Below are 15,338 nucleotides of genomic sequence, written 5' to 3' on the forward strand. Positions count from 1 at the left end.
AGACCAAGCGATCTCATTCACTGCAACCTGTTTTTAAGACAGCTACTTGCTCACCTCAAAGGCCTTCACGTCTAAAACCTGCTCTCAGGCAGCAGCCTCCGGAAAATGATGGAACTGGTGGTGGTTCTATAGAGAAGGAAACCAGCTTCATTCAATCCTCCCAAATGGCCAGCACCCCCGCCCCATGCCAAGTGCGTCCACTCGAAATGCACAGCCAGAAAGCAACACAGGTTCTCACTTCACACCCAACACTGGGGCTCTCAGATCCAGGGTGGACATTGGAGGCACAGGGTTCTCTCTCTGGCACATGCAAGTCAGTTCTAACACATTCTCCACTTATTCCACTCAAAAAGGGAAGTCTGTCTTTTTACAGAAGGGGAAGATTCAGGATAATTTTTGTTCTGAGGTCTCGTTTTCCTCCTTAGTGGAGAGACAGTGCATGTCTACTCAGCTTTCTTCAGAGATTGTCTCAGTCTCACTTCAAAGCACAAAATTTTTCAGCTGTATTTTTTTCTTTTTCATTGGTGCATGCTGGTTTCACATAATGATTACATTCCTTGTGGGGAGCTGGTACACATAATAACACATCTCAATTCTCACTTCATTTCCTTTTCTTCTCCTCCCTTCCCTTCCTATCTCCTTATTTCCTATTATCTTTTTTTTGTTCTTCATATTTTGACGTAGAGGCATGATATATTTCTATGTTTCCTCTACCTAACCCTTTAAAAGAGCTAATAGAATTGCTACCAATAGATGAGTGTACAAATACAAGTCAACAAAACAAAACAAAACACTGATGCCAGCTGCATGATGTATCTTAAATGCAAATATCTTCCAGACCAAAATTACTAGTGTCTCTAGGGAAATGATATAAATAACCTATGCTTGCTTTTCAACTTATAAAAAGATGGCAAGAGGAATGAGTTTTTAATAGTTTCATAAATACTGTGTCTGAAAATAGTTCATGAGTACTGGGGGCTCCTTTATGAAATGCTTACATGTTGTCTCAGGAAAGCACACATTTCGTCACAGCTTAGTGGCTCGCAAAGAATATAATCAATGCTGAGATGAAACAGAAGTGTCCTGTGTGGATGGGAGTGGCTTTTGGGCACGAGAGAATTCCTGGCTCTAAAATGTCTGCAGTTCTGACTTCTTAGTATATTTGCATGAAGGTAAACAAGCACCCCCAAAAGCAAAAGAAGATAGAGTGTGACCAATAGAAGACCCCTCAAATTCCCAGTTTGGTTGGAATTACATCTGAAGATGAAGTTGTTCTTTCCACTTCCTTTTCTTTTGTTCCAAATCTGTCCTGCAGAGACAGGCTAAATGTGCACCCAAAGAGGAAGCGCATAGTTGCCACCCAGGCCTTCAGTGTCTCATTTGCTATGGGGGAGGCCAAGCAGGCAGTCATACCTTTTGATCCTCCTTTGAGTCACTGTTTGTGCGCGTTGAGGTGCTTTGTGGCTGTTGAAATGCACTCATCACACAAGACATTTTAATTTTAGCTCCTGCGAAAATCCATCCTCGTTTCACTCTTATTTATTTGTTCTCAATTCTGATTCTAGGCAGCTGCTGTCTTGCTAAAATAAGTAGAACCAATGTTTAAATAATTCTATGTTGAATTTGTAGTATGCTGGATGTTTTAAATTAGCCCCGAATGTTACTGAGACCTCTGAATTTTTAGTCTAACTTAATATTTCCTGAAAGGTCTGCCAAAAACTGCAGAGGAGGCGTGAGGACTTTAAGTGGTGGTGGTGGGGGAGGTGAAGGAAAAGACCTTTCCTCCTCTCTGTTCCAGATCAGGGCTCACGAACAGTCAAATTTCTTCTGGAGTCTCCTTCACTGGACACAGACAGCCCAGGAACTGGGGGCCTTGGTGGCAGGTGACCTGAAATGGAAGAACTTGTCTTCTAGGGGCTAAGAAGGTAAAGCTTAGAGACTGCAACCAACAGAGCAGGTCTGCTCACACACATCCACGGGAGTCACGCGCTCGCTCAAACAGCTGGCTTCAAAGTAGATAACAACTTCATGTGCTAGTGAAAAATGACTTCCTTTCTGCTCTAGGAGGAGCCAGTCCTCCCTTGGTCCTGCCCCCTCCTCTCTGGCCTCAGCTGTGTTGAAGTCATCCTTTTCCTTGCAAGCAGTGCTGCATTCCAGTGATGTGGCATAAAGTACGTGCTGATTCGTGTTATGAGCTTGTGCACTCCTGTTCTGCAAGTCCAGAGCCCAGTCCCGTTGCTTGGCTTTAATCTTGGTTCCCTGTGCAGCCACAGCATTCAGCACCTCTGCGCCTCAGCGTGGGCATCTGTGATATGGGCATCACCGTAGTTCTTCCTCATGGGGTTGCTGTGCAGATTACATGGCACAGGATGTTAAAAGCTTAGCACGGGAAAGCTACTTCTTATCATCATCGTTGTCATTGTCTTCAAAGGCCTTGCACGTGCTAGCAAATGCTCTGTCACTGAGCTACATCCCCAGCCCAAGGTTAGTTAGGGTTACTTAACATGCCCTTTTGACAGAGAGTATTTTTACTCCACAAGGGCAGAAACTCTGCAAGATGGGATTAAACCGTACACCTGACCATCTTCCTTGTGGTGACTCAAGTTGCTGGAGCTCCTAGGAGGTGGCAGCAGTAGGGTCTGAAGCGATTTCTTCCCCTTATTAGTAAGGAGCAGAGACAGAAGTGTGGTCTGAGGCTGAAGAAAACCAGGCCCAGCTTTGCTTCCCGTTTGGACGCTCTGTGTACACACGCCTGCAATGATTCCCAAATTCCTTTGTGACAGCTCCCTTGGTTAATGTACAAGGAGGATTTTCTCAGGCGAGGCTTATCCAGATCTGCCTCAGAAGAGGAAGCCAAATGGCTTCTATTTTTGGCCTCCTGCTTAGAAAAAAAAAGGGGGACAAATTACTTGTTTCAAGAAACTTTCAGGGACATTAAACAACTGTTTTTTAGTTCTTAAAGGGCAAGAGATCACTTTAAAAGGAACTGGCCTAAAAGACTCTGCAATTTCACTCCATTAGGAAAAAAGAGTTCCTCTCATGTCCTCATTCTTAAATGTTGCTCTCTTAATTCTTCTAACTGGTCTCCCGGGAGATATAAAAGACACACTGCACTGTCCCATTGGCTTCTCTGCCGTCGTCTGGGGTCTGAGCTTGCTGCATGGCCGAGGCGCCCTGAGCTGTCCCTTGGGGCACGCGTGTGCCTGTATGAGGTGAGGTAGGGCCGGCTGGTCCAGGCGCTCGGTTGCTGGAGGAACAAGCAAACAGCACATACTCTCAGTCTCTCTCCTTGCGGCCTGGCAGGTGTGCTGTCACATGCCCTTCTCTGACACCTCCTCACACTCTGTCCAGCCGGCACTTTACCTCCAGCTTGCCAGGAAAGCAGCACAGCTGCTGAGAACCTGCTTCCGGCCTGGCTCTCAGTCCCAGCCCGGGCTCTGCCTTGACCTGTAGGGTATCAGTCAGTCTCCCTCTCCCTCTCCACAACTTTTCCCTTTGGTGTTAAGGGTTCTTATTTTCCACCTCAAATTGTGAATACTTTTTCTTATCTTTGATTTTCCTTTGCATTCATTTGAGAATCTTTTTTTGCTACCAGAATGCCCGTTTTCTTTTCTCTTTTTTCTTCTGTTGCAGAAACTTCCTATAAATTTTTCCTATTCCGAGGGCCTCCTGGAGTCCCACTACTAAAGGAAGTAGCAGTTTTGATCAAAACAAACTTTAAATTCTTCCCCCTAAGAAACAAACAAATGGTGGTGACAATAGGGAGATGCACAAAGTCATGAAGAATGAACTCCATCTATATTTTTATGTCAAGTAGCATCCCAACAATTCTATCCAGTACTGAGAGAAGTTGGGCCTAAAAGCACTTCAGTTTAAAATGATCACATAAAAGAATTAATAAAGAGCAAAAATCTTTCACTGAATCACATGAAAATGTATGCCCCAATGGGGATAGCCTATGTCCTCTCATTCTAGCCTCTGAATTATCTAATATACATTTATTTTCCTGGACAATTTAACTACATGTAGGAAAGCAATATACCATCTTATTAAAGGACAGCCATTGGTATCAGACTAATCTAGGTTTAACTTTTACCGTGGCTACTATTATTGCTTTGTGTGTAATGTCCCCCCAAAGCCTCATGCTGTTATAGGAGGGGCTTTTCAGAGGTGGCTGGATCTAGAGTGTCAGATGCTGGGATTTAAGTGTGTGATGCTGAGATCAAGGGTGTGTGATTACTAAATCAGTGCACTGACTGGTTTGGCACAGTTCTGGGTGTGGATAATGGGAAGGCCCACCCTGGGTGTGAGTACTACTCACCCTAAGGGAAGAGAGAGGGCTGCTGTGGTCACTTGCTGCTTCTTTGCTGCTTTGCTGCCTCCTGCCTGCTTGCTATGGACTGTTTCCCCTCTGCCATGCCACCCTGCCTTGGAGCCAGCCAACTATGAGCTGAAACCTCTATGAACTGTAAGTTAAATAAACCTTTCCTCCTTTAACTTTGGGTGTTGGGTATTTTGTCTCAGTAAAGAAGAAAAGTAACTAAGGCAGCTACTTTACTTGCAAACTTGATGGAGCTACTTAACCTTTCCAAGTGTTAAATGAGTGGCCCTGTTTTAAGTGAGTACTGAAGGAGAAAATATATACAGACCCTATAGTATTGTGGAGCTACTCAATAAAAGACAATAGACTTTTATTGTCTATTGTCTACTCATGGCTTAGGGAGAACATCTTCCTCACTGGGTTCTGTCTCGTGTAGTGGAATGTCTGTAGGCAGCACGAAACAAAACAGGTCAATATATTGGCAATTACTCAGTAAGTTGATCAAAGACAAAGGCCAAACCTCTTCTTTCCACATAAGCTCAGTGGCTGTGACAGACACCCAGGAGTTTTGATTGAGTCTTGCTCTCAGCCTCTATGTAATCCATCTCCAAGGCCCGCCTGTTGTGTCTTTTGAGTTCAGGTTTTCTCCAGAGAGTTTTCTAGTTCAGAGCATCATCTTTTCAACCTGACTTACCAAAATATTCTCTAATTTGGTTTACCTAAATTATCTTGTTCAGCAAATAGTTGAATATTGGCATAGTAGGTGCTAAGGAGAGAAAATAAAGGAAGAGGTGTGGTGTGTATGATACAGATGTAGCTAGGAAAGTACAGGGGAACCCTGATCATATGGATATGCTCAAGAGAAAGATCTGGGCCAGAAAGAAATAATGGGAATAGATGAGTTTCCTGGGGAGAAGTGCACAAAGGGATAAGGAAAGAATGCTAGAAATTGAACTAAGCACGGAACAGTGGGTTGGGATGAAAATTTAAGAGTAGAGAAAAAGAGAAGAACCATGGAGACTGGGAAGGAACAGCCTATGGTGTAGAAAGAGAAACAGAAAACAGGGGAAAGGATTGTTTCCAGAAGGAGAGAGGAGTCCAGTAATGTTGAGGCCATGGGCTGCTCTGAACAGTGTCGCGGTTCGGCGGTGCAGGAGCCAGGTTCTGCTGGGCAGATGAACGAACGGGGAATGAAAAACTGAAGAAGGGTAGGACACGCAACTCTGCATGTGGAAGAAAAGCCAGTGTAGTGGCACACACCTGTAATCCCGGTATTCTGGGAGACAGAGGCAAGAGTATCGAAAGTTCGAGCCATGCCTGGGGAACTTAGCTGCTTAGTGAGATTCTGTTTCAAAATAGAAATTTAAAAAGGGCTGAGGATGTAGCTCCATGAAAAGGCCTTAGATTCTTAGTATCTCAAAAGAGAGAGACACACAGAAAGAATATAAACAACCAAGTATCGGGTGCCAAATGATAACCAGTGGTGGATACCATCTTAAAGATGGAAACTGCCAACCACTGGAGCATGGGAGCCAGAATGCCTGGCTTTGAAAGCTGACTCTGCCGCTTACTTTGTGTGATATTGGGCAAGTTACTTTACCTTCGGTATCCCCATTGCTTCATCCACAAAATGGGGACAATACTAGCATCTTCTCCGTGATGCTAGTATTAAGGCCAAAGTGCCTGGTGAATAGCAAACATTCAGAACAAATCCGCCTTTACTACTGTACTTTAAAGTGTGGTGGAAACACAGCATGTGACCTGGTCCATTCTGTTGCGTTAGCAGGAGCAGAGAAAAATTTGTAAAGAGATCATGGAAGAGGAATCACAATGGGTAAGATGTTTTCAGGTAGAGATAAAAAGAACAACAACAAAAAAATCATAGTTGAAAAATATGTACAAATTATATAAAGAAAGATAAGTAAGTGTGAAATTGGAGGCTGAGTTCGGACAACACCTTACCAGGCATTTGGAAAGGTTCGTTATCAAGGCCCAAACTCTTAGGGTTCAAGCTTATGTTTCATTAGTTTTACTTCCTGAAAAATATTATGTCTAGGTTATGACTACAGACAAGAGTCAGCTATTGTCTTTAGTGAGGGAAAACCAGGTAGTGAATTTATTACTTGTTTCTGGTTAAGTGTTCTATTTCCAACTCAATTTTCTGGGCGACATTATGCCCTTGCTCTTGCTTATGGCCCGTGTGCATTTGGACGTGCGCTGTGGCCTCCCGGAGAATCGCTTTAAGTGAACTGTGCTGTTTGCTGTGTGAGCAGATCTGGAAGAAACAGCCCAGGACAGTTCATAATCACATTTACTGCGAGGATAGTATTGAAAATGGGCTTCATGATACTGCACAGTTTCATTGCCTGTTTATGAGGGTGCTGGCAAGACTGCCTTGATTGTCTTCATGTATATAAAGAAGAGCTGCAGTTCACTTGCCCAAATGGTTCTATTTTGTAACATAGGCACCATATTCTGTTGGGTTCTTGCAAAGACTGCTAGAAAGCTTAGAGTACATCTGTAGCTCAACCTATGCAAGTACTGTAGATTTCATGGATTGGGCTAATTCCTGGCCTCCTTGGCACTCTTATTCCTTATGCTATTTTCTGTGTGTTCTTAATGCCTATTGTTTTGATACATAGCATGTATTCTTTTTACATACTACAGTAGTTTAGGAACGTGAGATCTGGAGTCAAGATCTTTTCTTTCCAATCACTGTTTCACCACTTACTGACTGAAAAACCTTGCCTAAGTGCTATAATGTGGACCTGAAATGTCACCTGAAGCCCAGGTGTTGAGAGTTTGGACCCTGAAGTGTGACACTACGGGGAAGTGGCAGGACCGTTAGGAGGTGGGAGCTCGAGGAAGGGGGTTAGGTCAGGGGCCAGTGTCCTCGAGCGGACACTGAGATCCTAGACCTTTCCTTTCTCTTTGTTTCTTGATGGCCATGCAGTGAGTAATTTCCTCCACCATGCTCTTCCAGCAGGATGTGCCACCTTGCTATAGGCCCGAAGGCAACAGACCCAAACAAATATGACTGAAATCTCTGAGCCATATAAACCTTTCCTCCTTATAAGGTAAATAACTCAGCTGTTTGTTATAGCAACAGAAAGCTGAGTAACACAGTAAGTTACTGCATGGTTATAAGCTTCAGTTTCCTCATCTGCAAAATGCGTATAACAGTTCTTACTTTACAGAGTTTTATAAAGATTAAAGGTGATAAGTTGCATAAAGTACTAAGTGTAAGGTATGGCACACAGAGGGCATGAAACAAATTCATGCCATCATAACTAACATCATTTTAGCAAACCTGGCATAAAAATACACATAGGAAAAATCTGACTGTAATTCTTAGGAAGTTTGATTTGAAATTCACATATCTTGATATTCATGACAAGGAGCCAATTTCAAGAAATAGATTTTCAAGTGTTAACTCGAATCAGGCAAAAGATTATACTTGGTAATTAGCATCAGCAATAGATGCTTAAACAGAAATATAGTGGTTTTTCTATTTGTATCTCTCTTATTGCACATATAAGTTGGTATTCTGATGGGCCTATTTACATAGCAGTTCTAGAAATGTTAGTGAAATGCAGGAGATTATTCCAGCTTGCAATTTAAATGAAACATTGCACAGATTATTTCAGAAAGGAATTTTCCAGATGGCAAGAAATAGTTCTGAGCAATATGAAAAACCAGAAACAGTGTTCGATTCAATTCTGCAAGAGCACAACTGTGTGCTGAATGGGCCATTTCATTTTTAAGAACATAGATTTAATTTCATGTGACAATCTGGCATTAAAGTGTTCCTCTTGTCTTTTTTCCAAAATAGCCCTGGAAATGCTAAAATGCAATCTAATAGTAAAAGATTAAATTTGTGAGACTCTATTTGCAGGGCACTGGGGTTATTATAAAGGCAGCAAATGAACAAAACAGATTAAGGAAATGCTAACAATACTTTTAAGATATATACACATCTAACACATAAGCAATGAAAATCCTGTGTACACAATGAAATGTTAGCCTGAATATCTAGCTTATTGTTTCTTAAAACCATTTACATCTATCATATTTATCAAAATATGCAATAACTCTTCAGGGTATGATAGTAATTTATATAATGTTTTGTTCTTTACCACGGCAAAGGGAGAAACTTTTTGTATTAGTAGTGGATTTTTATTTTCTTCAATGCTGTCTAATAAACTCTTTGGAATGTTTCTTTATTTAAAATGGCTATTGTTAGCAAATTTACCTTTAGAGGAATCTGGCTATAAAAGTAATTTTAGTAACTTATAACTAAATATTTTAAAATCCTTTTGTTGTATAAAAATGACAAATTGCAATTTACTACACAAAAAATTTAATTTGAACATTTACCTAATTCATATAGCTAATGAATCCATCTATTTGTATTACATAGCTTATTTTAGTTCTCCACGTGCCGCTTTTTAAAACAGAATAACATTCATCTACTCGAATGGCACATGCCCGATGGGTCTCCATTTAAATTTCACTTGTTGAGATAGGATTCCACATTGTGATTAAAAAATATAATAAGCTATGTATTCGAAGTCTGACGACATTTTCTCTTTTCCTCTCTCCTGTCTTTTGGTGAAATCATTAAAAGGAATGTCAGGGAGGCCTTGGTCAGTTTCAGATTGTGAGCCCAACACTGGGGACTTGATAACCTCACAGATGCGCTTCTGTCTGCCATGGGCGAACATCAGGGACATTGACGTCCTCATGCCGGCCAGCTCAGCATTTCCCATGTCACCTTGGCAGGCTGGACCATCTCTTTCCCCCTGTATTTCTCATTTGTGCCCAGGAGACAGCAATTTCCATTCTATCAGAATGGTCCTCAGCGAACTTCTCAGATGGACTTAGGAAATCAAAGTCATGATGGCACACAGAGTGGTGTATTTCAACGCACGGTGGTGTGTTTAAAATGTCTTTTAAAACCTCACCGCCGCCCCCCCCATACAAGTCAGTGTTACTGTTGCAACTTTTGGATAGAAAGATCAGTTCATAGAATGATTTTCAAAGTCAGCAAGGGAATTGAAAATAGAAGGGAAAATTCTAGAACCCTAATTACTTATTTTAAACTTTAAGTGTTTTGACTTTCACATAATGTGATGAAAAATTCTGTCATGATTTAGAAGATGCTTACTATATTTCTTTGTCACCTGTCAAAATTGCATCGAAACACACCTATGGGAAGAAAAGAAATTCTTGGGAAGCATCTATCATTTCCTGGTAATTTATATCCATTACTTCAATTTAGTCCTTATAGCATCTATAATGGGAAATATTGCTGTCCCCAATTATATATTAAAAAATAAAAACAAAAAATACAGATCCAAATAGATCTAGAATGAATCCCAAGATTTTGGTTTAGATTTGGGATCACTGTGCCAATGGTGGTAGTATTATGGTTTTTAAAAAGGCAGAGTGTAATGATAAAGAGTGAAAAAATTTTCTCACTTTGGGATATGCAGCCTGCTCATTTCCTGCAGCCTTAATGGCTCAAAAATTTGGAGGTAACATACTGTTCTCATGCTAAAATATTCTTTGTTATGTTATGCAATTAATGCACAATTTATTTAACATTTTTAAATAAAATTATAAGAAACTTCAAAGATGTTTCTGAGAACCTGCAGCAAAATCCCACAGTTTTTCAGGGCAGGAGTTTGCATGGCTTTGTTGGTGCAGACTTGAGGAGAACTTAGACAGCCGGCGCTGCCCTCTGTCATTGCCGAAGTATTTCCCAGGCTCCCCAAGTCACTTCGGGCAGCCTTTCAAAGTCGACGAGAATTTACTTCTTAGAAAAACTAACTTTGGAAAATGAATTTCTCTCCCTGGGAGGATAGCAGTTCTCATGTACAAAAAAAAAAATTATATGTGGAAAAAAGACACTTCTTTTAGCAATTGCTGCGTGTAATCAAATTTCTGTAGAGCAAAGCCAGCCGACAGTGTGATCGACATTTGCAATGAAAAAAAAATTAGGCTCTGTGTGTCTACCAGCAGAGACACCAGAATCCTGAAACTCTCCAGTGTGTATTTCTCTCTGGCAGTCCCAGAGACACATATGGTTTCTTTGGTGGATGTTGAAAATGTCCTGGGACAGCCCGAGTGGACTCCCTCCCTCCTGAACGCCCCGGGTCTTACTTCACCTCTGAGCATGGTTGGAACTGTCCTAGTGTTCGCTGAGGTGTCTCTCCACAGCTCCCACCCTGATGTCACTTCTCTTTAGCAGACAGTGTCCCCTTAGGGTGCAGCGCCCCCAGAGCACACAGCACTTCGTCCAGCGTGGCTCTCGGGTTATAATTGCTCATTGAATTGGGTGTCTTTTCTGCCAGACTGTACGCTCTGTGAAGGTGGGGCCTGCTGCTGTCTTTATCACCCCAAGAAAGAGTTGCTTGGATGTGCTGGATGAACCAAGGAAGGAATGGCCCTTGCTAGTGCTTTTTCAGAGATGGTGGAAGGCTCTCTTCCCACCAGGGCTACGGTTCTTTACAGGCTCCCAGACAGTCACTATTGCCCTCGCCACTCCCCAGGAACCACAGTCAAGTCCCTGTGGGTCTAAGTTAGAGGGTGTTTGAGAAAGACCAAGCAGTTGCTTCTGCAGAAGAAAATTAACCAGCTCCTTAAGTCAGAGTCCAGACACTGACCCTTACCTTCGAGTAGGATCCACGGCCAGTTATACAGAATGAGAGGTGGCTAATGTCCTCCTTCCTTATTGGACAGTCTTGTTCCAAAGATGAAAGCATCAGTCTCACTACATGGAGATAAAAGATATGGTTGTATTTATTTTCTCAAATTTACTCGTTCCTTTCCCTTCTTTCCTTTTCTCTATGCCTCCCACTTCCCCTTCCCCTTTGCCCCTTTTCTTCCTATTTCACATTATCTATTATACCTTTTAGTCCTTATTTACACTTTCAGTTTGTCATACCAGAGAAACTATTCAGTATTTACACATGTGTGTCCTATTTATGAGAAAAGAAAACAACAGAAATGAAGTCTTTGTAAATAGGGAGGGCCAGGGAATGGGGAAAAAATAAGAACCAAGATACAGCATGTACACGTACAAATTCCCAATGCTGAATGTCATCATATTGTACACCTAAAATGTACCAACAAATTTAATGAATAAAAATAAAGCATGGTTGTAGAGTTGGGCGTGTTGGTACACATCTCTAATCTCCAGGATTACAGACAGACAGGAGTATCTCCTTCAGGCAGAGGAGGACTATCTGCTCCCAGGCAGGAGGATCTCCCAAAGTTCAAGGCCAGACTGAAGTACATAGCAAGACTCTGTCTCAAAACAGAAAAAAGGAAAAAAAAGGCATGGTTATAGAGTCGGATTGGTGAGGTCAGAAGCCAGCTCTGTCACTTCCAAAGGTGTGACTTTAAGCAAATGGCTCTACCTTGCTAAAGCTCTGCCCCCTCATCTGTGTGGTCCATCTAATATTAGCCTGCCTCACATGGTTGACGTAAGATGAAAGGAAATAAACCTTGAAGAGTGTTTCACACAGGGCCTGGCACATAGTATGATGTAGTATGAATGTAAAATACTCTGGTATTCTAATAGAGTATTCCAGAACAATTTAGCATTATAATTTTACTGTAGCTGGAATAGTAAGAGCCCCTCCTCATATGTTGGGATTCCCTGAACATGTGCTACATACAGGTTACACACAATTCCCCCTCCCCTGCTTGTGTGTACACACAAATACTCCAACTAATGAATTCAAACAGGGAACTATCATGCTTATGCTGAAAAATGGATTAATTAAATTTAGAAAAGCAAATTTATGTTTATATTATGAGTCCGTGCCCTCCCACCTCCTAAAAAATCCCAGTAAGAAACACACACCAAAAAAAAAAAAAAAAAAAAGAAACACACACCAGCAAAAATAGTCATCTATTCCAAGAAATCACAATGTGCTTGGCTCCTGGCTCGCTGACCCTCAGCAGCCTCTGCTCCTGAGGGTGGCACCCTGATGTTCCTTCTCAGCTGCTGTGGGATGCTGGACCTGGGAACATACGTGTCACCGACACGTGAAAAAGACATCAAGTTTCCCAAGAGGCAAAAACTTAGTGGCTTCCAGGGTGACATGGCCCTCTGGAGCCAAAAAGCTCAAACATGAAGGGTCTGTTCCCTGCGGAAGGAACCTAAGGCAAGCCCTCAGCAAGGGTCAGTGGCGTGGCCAGAGCTGCAGCAGGGTTGAGGGAAGGGACCATCCACTACCATGTGGTGACAAGAGCCTCCTCTTTGCAGGCCAAACAACATGTGAAGTGCCAGAACATATTGCAAAAGCCAAATTACAAGCTGGCACCAAAGTTTGGCCAAAGGAGCGCATGATTTGAACATTAGGACTGGTGCTGTGCCAGAGCCTAAGGGAGGGACAGGAGAAATCTTGGCTTGAACCTCTTGTGGACAGAGAGGAAAGAAAAAAGGGGTAGAGGCCCAGGAGCTTTTCTCCCATCCCTGGAAACTTTGCCAACTGGTCACCCCAAAGTTGAAATGAAGGGTGTTCTTCTCCAAAACAGAGTGTATGAGAAAGAACTGAGTGCAAAGAATATAAGAACTTTACAGACATTGAAAAGCCATGCGATTCTTTCATCCAACAGGCTCTGTGCTAGGCCCTGGGAATACGAAAGAAAAGAGAAGAGTTGCTGGCCTCAAGCAGTTGATAGTGGTAGACGTGTGGCAGGAGGGAGTTAAAGGGGGAAAAGAACAAGAATCGGCAAAATATATATTGCATGCGTCAGTTTGTTCCTTTATGTCAGTTTGTTTTTCCATGCACTGGTTGATGATATTTGTAGTGGGTCTTGTTTTGAACTACTAAGAAAGCTGTTAGGAACGTCCATGACTTCAGGTGGCTGTACATTTCCATTTCTCTGGGTTCATTTCCAGAAATAGAAGGGTGGGGTGCTATGTAAGTGTATATTTAACTTCATCAAGAAGCGCACACACTGCTTTTCAAAGCACTGTGCCATTTTGCCTTCCTAGCAGCGGTGAATGAGAGTCCTACCTGCTTCACAGCCTTGTCCACTTTTCCCACTGTTAGGCAGCTAGTTAGACATCAGCAGTCCTGAGGGACAAGGGAGGGTAGCGTGTCCAAAATAGCATGCTCCGGCAGTTATACTTAAGAAACAAAAGCTCCAATGTACAGTACATTTATAATCATTTATAGGTCTCAAAACCAAAGCAACCCCACAGAGCACAATGACAATTTTAAGGTTACACATTCCTGCTGGTCATCTGGCCGTCTAGTTCTCGAACAAAGCACACAGCATTCCTGGCTGCCATAGCCTGTAGCCCAATGATATCAGAAAAGGAAATATTCTTTAAAGACCCTCCTGCCTTGGGCTGGGACGTGTTTTAAATGAAAAACTTATCTATCTTCCATTTCTTTCACAAGTTCCTTACATGATTAAAGCCCCTGAGGAAACACTGACCATCTAAAAAGGACAGCAAGACATTTTGCAACCCCATAAGCAGAAGGTTGATAAGCATCATAATTACCCTACTTCCCTGAAACCCAGCATAGAAAGGTGCTCAAATTCACACCTGGGGCTCGAAGGCCTAACTCCCTGTGTATCGTGGTGTCTACTTTACAGAAAATTCTACCTGTGCTCCTGCTGGCCACCTGTGTCTTGACTGAGTTCTTTCATCAAGGGCACAAAGAACTGAGAACCAAGGAAGCAAGGGGCTGGTTCCTTGCTGCATCGGCTTCCTGGTGACATCTTTTTGGTGGCATGACTCAATCACTGATTCACCAAGAGGTCAGATTAGATCCCCATCCCCTCTCTGGTTAACTGAGCCTTTATTTTCTTTGTGTCTATGTTATGTTGCCACAGGCCATAGGCTTGGAATTGTTCTGATGTATGCACAACTTTATGCCTCCGGTAAGGTGATTTATAGTCAGTGTGCTATTTCAGGCTGTTGTGTTCATGAAGTTTGTCTCCTGTTTTCTTTCCACTAGGCTTACTTGGAATTACGTACTGGCATCTACGATTAGGCTTTTCCTTTTTTGTAGTTTCTTCAGACACTTTTGGGAGTAATGTTGTCTTTGGTCAGAAAATGGCGTACTATTAACAGCTCTGCTCGCTTTACCATAATAATCCTACTTTAAAAGTGCTTCTGTGTAGAGTACTGATTAAGTATGGCTTATGTGCCAGTGGGCTCAAAGACTGTTGTAATCATCTGGTTTATATCACTTTATATATTGGAAATTGAGTGTCAAGATACCTTCCCTACAGATATCTGATAGGGTACAAAGTAGTGCATCATTTCATGAGAGGCATTCAGAGTTGTCAGTTAGTTACAAAAACAACGCAAAGGTCAGTAGTATTGACTGACCTGCCTTTATGGAAGAGTAACTGACTGTGTGTGGGTCTATGTCTGGGCTCCAGATTCACTTCCATGAATCAGTATTCTGCTGTTCTTATGCTCACACGACACTGTCTTGATTATTTTAGCTCTTTAGTAAGTCTTGAAATCAAGTAGTGATTGTTGTCTTCCCAATCTGTTTTGGTTAGTTTAGGATTCTGCATTACTATGTACATTTCTAAAAAAGAACTCCTTAGATTTTGATTGAGATTGCACTGAATCGGCAGATCAACTTAGGGACAGTTGACATCTTAACAAGATTGTGTCGACTAAACTATGAAAAAATATGTCTCATTATTTCTATGACCATAAATTTGTCTCAGCAAGGTCTACAAGTGCTCTACTTACATACCATCATTCTTTGGTTAAGTTTACTCCCAAGTAATTCATGTTTGACAAAGCCAATGTATACAATAAATTAAAACCTTTCAATTTTCAATAGTTTGCCACTGGAACTTTGACATACAATTGATTTTTCTATCTTGGCCTTATATCTTGTGACATTGTTAAATTTGCTTCTTACTTGTGGATTTCTTTGTGGTGGACCCCTTAGGATTTTCTACATAAACAGCCACAGTGCCACTGCATGATGATAGTTTTTTCTCTTGCTTATTCTTTTTT

General features: G+C 41.9%; 1 protein-coding gene across 1 annotated transcript in view; it reads right to left on the reverse strand.

The window, feature by feature from the left end:
- Nucleotides 1–479: 479 nt before the first annotated feature.
- The window catches only part of LOC110344914 (uncharacterized), a 39,136-nt gene continuing 24,277 nt past the window's right edge, over nt 480–15,338 (reverse strand). The window contains exons 3-4 of the mRNA XM_087207161.1: nt 10,996–11,096; nt 480–2,878 (exon numbers count right to left, since the gene is read on the reverse strand). Of these exons, the coding sequence (XP_087063287.1) occupies nt 2,600–2,878; nt 10,996–11,096 (380 nt within the window). The 3' untranslated portion in view covers nt 480–2,599. The remainder of the gene's footprint in view (nt 2,879–10,995; nt 11,097–15,338) is intronic.

Source organism: Heterocephalus glaber, unplaced genomic scaffold (genome assembly GCF_053883595.1).
Source record: "Heterocephalus glaber isolate CG9 unplaced genomic scaffold, H.glaber_assembly_v1.0 deba00000768, whole genome shotgun sequence".
Taxonomy (NCBI): domain Eukaryota; kingdom Metazoa; phylum Chordata; class Mammalia; order Rodentia; family Bathyergidae; genus Heterocephalus; species Heterocephalus glaber.